The sequence below is a fragment of the Guillardia theta genome, assembly GCF_000315625.1.
Source record: "Guillardia theta CCMP2712 unplaced genomic scaffold GUITHscaffold_168, whole genome shotgun sequence".
Taxonomy (NCBI): Eukaryota; class Cryptophyceae; order Pyrenomonadales; family Geminigeraceae; genus Guillardia; species Guillardia theta.
In genome coordinates, this window is record NW_005434508.1 from 59,209 (window position 1) to 68,809 (window position 9,601).

The following is a 9,601-nucleotide window of genomic DNA, read 5'->3' on the forward strand; positions in this document are numbered from 1 at the left end:
CTCGCTCGCGGCATCGCTGACTGTCTGCCTGTCGATGGCTGTGGAGGACAAGGTTGGCCGTTTCAGCCCTCTCCTCCCGCTGCTGCACTCCTCGATCGCCAGCGTATCCCAGCCGGCCTCCACGTCAAACTGATGGAAGACGAAGGAGACGGAGGAGGTGCCCGCTGGAGCGATGCTCCAAGAGAACGTCGTGGACGTCTGGTAGTTCCCTGGCCCATCCGTCACCATCCCCTGCAGGCTGTCGATCGCCCCTGTCCCTCCCCAGCTGCAGTCGTACACCCGCGTCGACCCCGCATAGATGGCCTTGAAGCCCTCTCGCCTCACCGAGTAGTCCGTCGACATCCTCACTCGCATGTACCCCGTCGAGCTCACAAGCGGCCCCGGCATCGTCGACCCCGTCAGGCTCGCAAGCTGCGTGGAGGAGGAGCAGGAGGCGTCGCTGCACTCGTCGACGTACACGTAGTCGTAGCCGTACTCCATGTCCAGCTGGGTGAAGACGAGGGTGACGCTCGAGGCGCCGGCGGGAGCCAAGATCCAGCTGCAGGAGGCGCTGTTGCTGTAGAGCCCGACCCCGTCGGAGAGACCGCCGTAGTCGGCTTGGAGGGCGACGGCGGCGGGGGAGGCGCAGGCGTCAGCGTTGTAGGAGGGCTCAGGGCCCCAGCGAGCAAGGAAGCTTGCTTGAGCATCGGAGGTGAGGGAGACCTTGAGGATGCTGGTAGAGGAAGTGATGAGCGGTATCGTCGACGTGCTTGAGTAGGGGCTGCCGCTTATGATCGAGCAAGTCATGCCCGAGCTCGGGGGCGTCGTAGGCGCTGGGCTCGTAGTAGGAGCTGGGCTGGTAGTAGGAGCTTGGCTTGTGGTGGCAGCACGGCTGGTAGTAGGAGCTGGGCTGGTGGTGGGAGCACGGCTGGTAGTAGGCGCTGGGCTTGTGGTGGGAGCACGGCTGGTAGTAGGCGCTGGGCTTGTAGTGGGAGCTGGGCTGGTGGTAGGAGCTGGGCTGGTGGTAGGAGCTGGGCTGGTAGTAGGCACTGGGCTTGTGGTGGGAGCACGGCTGGTAGTAGGCGCTGGGCTTGTGGTGGGAGCACGGCTGGTAGTAGGCGCTGGGCTTGTGGTGGGAGCACGGCTGGTAGTAGGAGCTGGGCTGGTAGACGAGGTTGTTGGAGCTGGGCTTGTGGTGGGAGCACGGCTGGTGGACGAGGGGGGGATACACTGTCCGAGGTACAAGCGATCGAAGTTCTGCTCGATGTTCATCTCGAGGAAAGTGAGGCGGAGGCTGGAGGAGGAGGGAGGCTGAACCACAAACGAGCAGCGCAGGTTGTTGCCGTAGGCGCCGATCCCGTCGGAGAGGAGGCCGAAGCTCTCCTGCACCAGCCCACTGCTGGAGCAGTCGTGGAGGCGAGTGAGGAAGACAGCTCTGAAGCCCGGCGCTGTGACTGAGCCGTCGGAAGTGAAGACAACCTTCATGATGCCCGTGGAGGAGACGAGGAGGTCGGGGACGGCAGCCCCTGTGAACGGGCTTCCCTGCACCTGCACCGGAGAGGAGCAGGCGGCGGTAGAGCACTCGTAGACGTACACGAAGTCCCATCCGTTCTCCACGTTGAAGTCGAGGAACTTGAGGTAGACCTGCTGGGCAAGAGGAGGGGCGAGGATCCAAGTCTTGACCCAGTTGTTGTCGTAGTTCCCGTCCCCATCGGTCACGATCCCCTCAGATGCTGACAGCGTCACCACCTGGTTGCTCGTCCCGTTGCTGGACGGCAGCGACGAGGAGTCGCCGAACATGGCCAAGAAGCCCTTGCCCCCGATGCTTCCGTCCGAGACGAACTCGACCACGACGGGAGTCGGTCGAAGAGCAGCAGCTGGAGGCGTCGTGCCGGAGTAGGGGCTGCCAGAGTCGTAGGTGACTTGCTGGCAGACGGACGGGCTGATGAGGGGAGGAGCTGGGACACTGCAGTCCTGTCCTTGGAAGCCGATGTCGCAGGAGCAGGTGCCGAGCTTGCAGGTTCCATGTGACGAGCAGCCGTTGGGGCAAGTGAGGGCTGGGCAAGTCACCTCCTCCACGTCCCCCGTGACCACCAGCGAGAACTTCTGCGAGCTCCCTTGGATGTCGAGCCCTTCCACCATCACTCGGTACATGCCGCCCGTAGCGTTGGAGATGGTGACCTGCTCGCAGTTGTTGGCGTCGTCCTTGACCGGGTTGCCGCTGCTCGTGAGGTTGTTGCCGAACAAGAGCCTCCTGCTCGGGTCCTGCACCAAGAGGTTCAGGTCATGCATCAGCGTCCGCTGGCTCCCGACAGGAGCAGGAGGATCCGTCCAGACGAGAGATGCGCGGAAGACAAGGGAGGACGGGCGGCTGGGGGCGAGGAAGCAGAAGTGTCTGGTCTGCTGGTCCTCGACGACCTCCCGGTCATGCACCTTGAGCTTGAAGGGAGTGGAAGGGCCAAAGTAGAGGACGGACTCGAGGTCGACCCGTCCGAACCCTTGCGACACGTGAGGGAGCGAGGGAGGAAGCCTCCACGTCGACGACTCCGTGTACCACATGGGCTGACCCGCATGGATCATGATGGCCTTGACCAGCGACGCCGACGGCGCCATGGCGGCGGAAGCGTTGCGGGCCCCGGAGGAGAGGAAGCCTTCGCGGAAGTACTGACGCACTAGCGCTGACGCGCCTGCGCATGTCGGGGTGGCCATGGAGGTGCCGCTCATCTCGGCGATGGAGCACTGGAAGGAGGTCAGGGTCCCGTCCGAGTAGGCCGACCGGATGCTCTCTCCCGGGCACACGATGTCCGGCTTGAACCGTCCGTCCGGGGTTGGCCCGCGGGAGGAGAAGTCGACGAGGCCAGTCCTCTGCTTGTCATGCGCCGTCCCCGTGTATCCGTCGTAGTCTTGGTAGGCAGCGAGCGTGTTGGCTCCTGCTCCCACTGCCAGGATGTTCTTGGCCGTGGCGGGGGAGCCGATGGTTCCTGCTCCTGGCCCAGAGTTACCGGCAGCCACGAGGATGAGGAAGTCGTCGTGGTCGAAGATGAACTGATCCATCTCCTGCGCCGTGCTGGTGTAGGCCGAGGTCGACGACCCCCACGAGTTGGAGTGCAGGTTGGCCCCGACGGCGAAGGCATGAGGGAACAAGTCCGTGTTGAGGTCGTCGGGGAGCCACAGGCTGCTGCCGTCAGAGGAGATGTCGTCGAATGAGAGCTTTGCTTCCGGCGCTCCTCCGTTGTAGGAGACGGTGTAGTCGCTGGACAGAGAGTTGCCCAGGATCGAGCCGACGACATGTGTTCCATGGCCGTAGGAGGTGTCGCCCACGTTGGTGGAGGCGAAGTAGCGGTAGGAGACGATCTTCCTATGGTTCATGTTGACGCAGTTTGCGGGGGCTCCCAGGCCCTGACACGTCTTCACCTGCTGGTTGGGGTCCTGGAAGAAACAGCTGTCGTAGTCCACCCCAGTGTCCGCACACCCGACGATCTCGCCGGAGCCCAGCAGGCCCTGGCTCCAGAGCTTGTTTTGCGTTCCATCATTGGACTGCACGGCCATGGACTAGGTGGGCAAGTCAGGAGCAGGAGGGAGGAAGCAGCTGCACTCACCGCATACTTGTTGTTGATGATGAAAGTCGGCCGCTCCTCGATACAGACCACCAGCGGCTGCTCTGCCAGCCAGGCCCACACAGCGTCTTCCTGTGCGACGTCCACAACCACCACCACCTTGCTCGTGCTGGCCCATCGCATGGTGAAGGAGGAAGGAGGTACAACCTTGCGGAGGTCTCGCTGCCATGACATCAGCGTGCTCGCAAACGTTCCTCGCGTCTCGTTCGTCACTGCCACTTGCACGTCCAACGTGGCCGTGGCCCCTGCCGCCGCTCTGACCTGAGCAGCACGAGACGCTGTCTTGGCCTCCGCCGGCATGGCAAACACGCCCTCGACCCCCCGGAGGGAATGGACGGCCTCTGCGTGCGCGGCATCGAGCGCCATGAGGTAGGTGTCGTGAGGATAGTACTGCATGTACTTGCCCGCCGCGATCGACCTCAAGCTGGCGACCACTGCTCTGGGGTCGGACACCCGAACAACGTAGAGGCTCAAGCTAGAGGACATGGAGCGAGTAGAGCTTTTGGACTTGTCATCGAAGACAAGCTTCCTCAAAGGAACGTCCTTCATGTTTAGAACGTGCCATGGGCGGCCAGTAAGCCTCTTGACACTGAGATCATCATCCCGGTTGCTTGCTTTCCCCCAGCACGAGGAGAGCAGAAATGACACGAGAAAGATCAGACACTTCGTCTCAGACGGCGGCATGGAGTCTCAAAGGAGGACACGCTCGTCGTATCAGGTAGAAGTTCCAGAACCGCTTGGGATAGACGCGACCGAGAGGAATGCGACGACCTAGACAGCAGCGATGCAAGCAGATGGGAACAGGAAGAAAGACAAAAGAGGGGAGGAAGGGGAGGGAGACGGGAGGGTGGCAGGGAGAGGGGGTGCGAGAGTGCGAGGGGAGAGTTCGAGGATAGATTGTTATGAGGAGCTTGATCTATCGGGGAACATTGACGAGATCACGGTGCTTGCTGTTGGCTTTACTGCTATTTTACTACACCCGATCCTTATCCTAACCGACAAAATGACCATTCGGTCTTCCATGTAGCAAATGCGGTAACTTCTCAGGCTACCCCCACCCCACTAAACCCTATCAACGGGACCCCTACCCCACCACTTCTTTGTTCCGAACAGCCTAATCCCTACAGCAACTTAGCAACTGAAACATAAAACCGTGAAACTGAGGCTTCACCGCCTCCTCACTTCACTCTTGAGCCGCCGCGGCGCGGCGATCCGGATGAGCCTCGGCGAGTCGGAGGGCCCATAGCCCGGCCCGGCCAGTAAGCGGCCCGGCGACTCAGATGCATCTGACTCTGTCCGACGGTCATGACTTACTCACTGAAGCCAAGTTAAGTTAAAAACTCTTCACTCAAAGTAAAGTTAAAAATCTGATCATCGCCGGATGATCAGTACGAGAGAAATCAGGCCCTGAGAGTCGAGGAGGCTTGACCTTGAGACGGAATACAAGTTTGTTATACTTGTACTAGTCCAAAGTCACGCAGATATCACATCGACCTTAGTTGTAACAAGACAGTTTTTGCTCAAGACCGAGTTTAATGCACACGAAACCAGAATTGAGGAGCACATGAGAGATAGACTGTATGCTAGGATGTGAAACCCAAGCATCCAGACATGAGGGGACCTTAGCAAGACGGCTAGGAAGGCCTCCTCTTCGTCACACGTACTACATTGCCGCCTGCCACGTAAGTCGTTTTGGTTTACAGGAGAGTTTTTGTTAACTCGGCGCTATCTGACTGGCACGGCTGGCATACGCTCCATCCTCCCCCCGAGTTTCTGAAATAGTACGTTACATCGGACGTCAGAAAGTCACTCAAACAAGAGAATGTCAGCAGATCCAAGTCAAGATACGATGATACAACGTCAAGTTCACAGTCATGCTGAGTGGGCAATAACCATTCAAAGATTGTCCATTCTGAAGAAGATTTTCATGCAGGGCTATTAGATGTGCAGTGCAGAGATAAGGGGAGATGCCTGGCGAGCTGATGCAATGACGAGAGAAGGAGGATAAGATAAGAGAGTCTGAGGAGAGAATAACAGAGAGAGATAGAGAGAGAGAGAGAGAGAGCGTGCCCGCCGGCATTTGAAGACCAAAAGATAAATTTTTGAACCGTAAAGAACTTGTGACCAGAGATTGCTGCCGCGAGATTGGAACATCCGTTTCAAGGCACAATCCCATGCGCATTCAAAGTATATCCGAGAAAACTGATCTGCGTCTGAAGAAACACACACTTGCTCCGTTTAACGAAGACCTGGTGGTGGCGGAGGCGCTCCAGTAGGAGACGCACCTGCTGTAGGTGTGAACGAGGATTACCCATGGAAAAGATTAAGAGATCATCGACGTAGACTAAGACGTTGTTCATACCTGCGAGGATGCCCTGTGAGAACTTCTGGAAGGCAGCTGTGGCCGTTTTCAGACCAAAGGGCAGAGCGCGGAATTGGTAGGATCCTTGTTCAGTAACAAACCCAGTATATTGAGAGCTGTCAGGAGTGAGAGCTAGCTGCCAGAATCCTGAGGCCATATCCAGCTTGCTGAAGTAGAGGGTATCCGTACTGGACACAGTACGCTGCGAGAGCACGCGCCCGATACGTTCCATGAGCTCGGTAGGGACGGGAGGCGGAAAACTGTCGTCGAGGAGGTGATTGTTGACTCCTCGATAATCAATACAAAAACGAAATTGAGGGACTCCTTCAGAGGAAAGACCTTTGCGAACAAAGATGACGGGACTCTGCCACATGACATCATTGTTCCGCTCGATGATGCCGCGTGCCAACAAGAAGTCGATCGTTTTAGCGAGCTCCTCCTGGAGCGTCGCCGGAAGGCGGTAGGGACGACGACGAATTGGACGAACGTCATCAGGAACCCGAAGGACAACGTCATACTGCCCCCGCGAGACAGGTGGCTGGATTGGTAGTTCGTCCACCAGAACATCGGAAAAATCCTCGAGTAGCTCCTGCAAGGCCGGAGCTGCGAGCGGCGAGGCCGACGAGGCGACCTGAGAGACCAATGAACTGGTAGAAACAGGCGAGGACACGGTCGCCATGACCCAGGGCATCATATCCTCAGGTGGAGGAGGCTGAAGCGTGTTCCAGTCCGCATGCCAGGGAAAAATCAAACACTGGGCTTGCCGCATAGCCGCGGAGCCAGGACCAGGGATGTGAAATGCGAGCGGAAGGCGTTGACGCCCCGCAGTACCATCCTGCGCTGGAATAGTAACGAGCTTGGAATGAAAGTCGATATTCATTTTCATCTTGGCAATGAACGGTTGGGACAAAATCGCCGGCAGTGACGCTGGAGAGTCCAAAATGAAGAACGTTTCTTGCGTTTCAACATTGGTGCCTGCAATGCGAAACGGCAGGAGGCAGGTTTCACGAAGCACGACCTGGGCGTCGCCATGAGCGAACTGAGCGGTAAGCGTGGCGGGAATTCGCTGTGTGGTCAATTGGAGCTGTCGCGCAACCTGACGCGAGATCACACTGATCTCAGCACCCGAGTCAAGCAAAGCCAGGATCTCGGAAGTAGCAGCTGGCACCGGAGAGGTGAGTGGTACAATGGGCAGATAGAGAAGCGATCCTGAAGACGCCCCGTGCTCCTGAGAGCCAAGGGAGTGGAGTGCAATCGGATGCAAGTGTACCTCGAGAGCGTCACCGTCCAGAGGCACTTCATCTTCCAGTTCTTCAGCAAAATGCACCTGAGGACGGCGCTTAGGCGTCTTCGAGCGAGCAGCAATCTTGTTAGCTGCAACGGACGGAGCAGCCTTGCGGTCGTCGGAAGTCTGAACAGCGCCAAGCAGAGGCGGAGAGGAGGAGTCGGACGACTGCTCACGTTCAGGACTCTGACTGCGGCGGGTACGACGACACTCGGAAGATCGATGTCCGAGTTTGCCACAGTTGTAACAACGGATGGCATTGGTCGATGTGTTTGGGGACGAGGAGTCTCCCGCACTCCTGGCGTCCGGCCGAGCAGCACGGCGCTCTTTGAAGGCCGAAGCCTTGCCAGAAGGACGACTCTTGCGATCATTAGAATTAGAGGAGCGATTGCCCACCTGCACGGAGTAGAGCTGCCGGTGGGGATCTGCTCCCGTCGAATGGTCTTTGGTTCTGGTCTGATTGTCGATCTTGAGCGCGTACTCCCTGAGCTGACGGAAGTCAACATCATCCGAACGCTGTAGAGTCACCCACTGATTCAAGAGTAGAGCAGTCATATGCGATCGGACACCATTAATGAACCGTTTGCAGACCAGTGAGGACGTCGCAAATAATTTACCATCCGGAAGGAGCTGAAGTTGCTCGATTAAGGTCAGGGTTCGGGCAGCATACGAAGCAAGAGATTCCTGACGGTCTTGATTCAAATTGTCGAGTTGGTGAATGAGATTCGACAGCAGGTGAGGAGGCAGGAATTTTTCACGAATTTCCTCTGAAAATGTATCCCACTCCATGCGGCGAAAGGTCTCTGGCGGGTACTTGGCCACGAAGTGTTGGCGCACTGGAGCATCCAGTAAATCGAGGGTATGGACAACCCAGTTGGCTCGGGGGATACCATACACAGCAAAGGAGTACTGAATGGTTTGAACCCATGTCAAGACATTGTTGGCGCTAGTTTGGCGGGCAGTATCCAACTTGGGGAGATTGCGCAACTTAGCAAGCAATTGCTGATCAGCCAGAGAGACCAGCTGAGGACCGTCACGCGAGGAGATGGGGGACGGTCCAGGCTTGAGAGCGGCGGGCGGGACCGCCTCAGAAGAAGCAGGAGCTTCGAGAGCGTTCAACCGCTGCTGAACCTCCAGCAGCGCGGCAGACATGTTTTGGAGCGACCGATCCTCGGTCGATTCGGGACGAAGATCGTCGTCAATGCCGGCAGCAGATTGCCAGTCATGTTCCAAAGTATCCGTAGCATTCTCGTCCAGCATGCGAGCTGCGAGTCGAGTATTGTATCCGGACATCTACGCGACGTAAGCGTAGGAAGAAGCAGAAGAACAGTGGAGAAAGGGAGGGGAAGAGAGAAGACTCGATCTCTGTCACCGATCACAACCTTGCTACCAATTTTATGTCACACCTCGAAGATTCTCGAGTGGACCTTCAAGCGCAGTTCAATAAGAACTCACGTTGGATTTCTCTACTAAGAGGGAAAGCGGTGAAACAGAAGGAGATCTAACTCTCTTTTATTTCTTTCACACACACACACAAAACAAGACAAGACGATACACACAAAGACGTCTCAACAATCGTGGCACACACACGAAAGGGGAAGAGGACCACCTAGCTCTGACGAGTTTCATCCTTTTATAGCTTCGAGGAATGAGCCAGGGGTGCCGTCTCTTGGCTACAGAAAGGAGGGGTATCCTGTTCTTGGAAGTTGACAAGCATCCCTTCTGACCTTCGAGAGGATACCATGCTCTCTCGCAGGGAAGAGAACCCCGTCCTTGCATGGCAGCAAGCTGCTTCCAACGGGTCGTACTGCACAAGACGCACCCCTTCTGTTTACCTTGTAAGTCCCCCACGGGTACACGGTTGCTGCAACAAAGGCCTCCACAGGGGTCCTTTCAGCAGCTTCACACTGGAGTAGAGTATCCTGGGTCATCCAGGAGAAGTCAGCTTCGAACACGAGTACGAGACAGCCAACTGTCCTTTCATCCTGATAGGCCTTTGTCTGACTCGGGCTCGGTTCCTATGAGCTCTGACACATTTGATCCTACTCAAAGATCAAGAAGATTAAAATAAGAATCGAATCAGCTTCAAGTGCGTTTCCACACGGTTAAGCAGATATTCGACTCGGACCGACCAATCTGGCTGGCCCAGTGGGGAAAGGCTTGTTTTTCCTATTCGAAGATCAATCAAACAAATTGAGGCTGAGATGAGAGGCCTAAACAACTTGCGGCTAGAGAGAGAGCCTGATTGAAGAGAGGAGTCATCCGAATGTGTAAGGCTTGATAGAATTGCATGAATTTTCAACAGCAACGGAAACGTACGAGGAGGGGAGAGGAGGGAGGAGGGGTGGTCCAAAAAAG

At 57.0% G+C, this 9,601-nt stretch overlaps 1 protein-coding gene across 1 annotated transcript; it reads right to left on the bottom strand.

Annotated features, from left to right (window-relative positions):
• Window positions 1-2,244: 2,244 nt before the first annotated feature.
• On the bottom strand, window positions 2,245-4,090 carry GUITHDRAFT_90665 (hypothetical protein; the record flags this gene model as incomplete). The annotated part of the gene is made up of 2 exons (XM_005820690.1): window positions 3,579-4,090; window positions 2,245-3,531 (listed from the first exon to the last, which is right to left on the bottom strand). Coding segments are annotated over exons 1-2 (1,791 nt in total), but the record flags the coding sequence as incomplete, so codon positions are not given.
• Window positions 4,091-9,601: the final 5,511 nt, after the last annotated feature.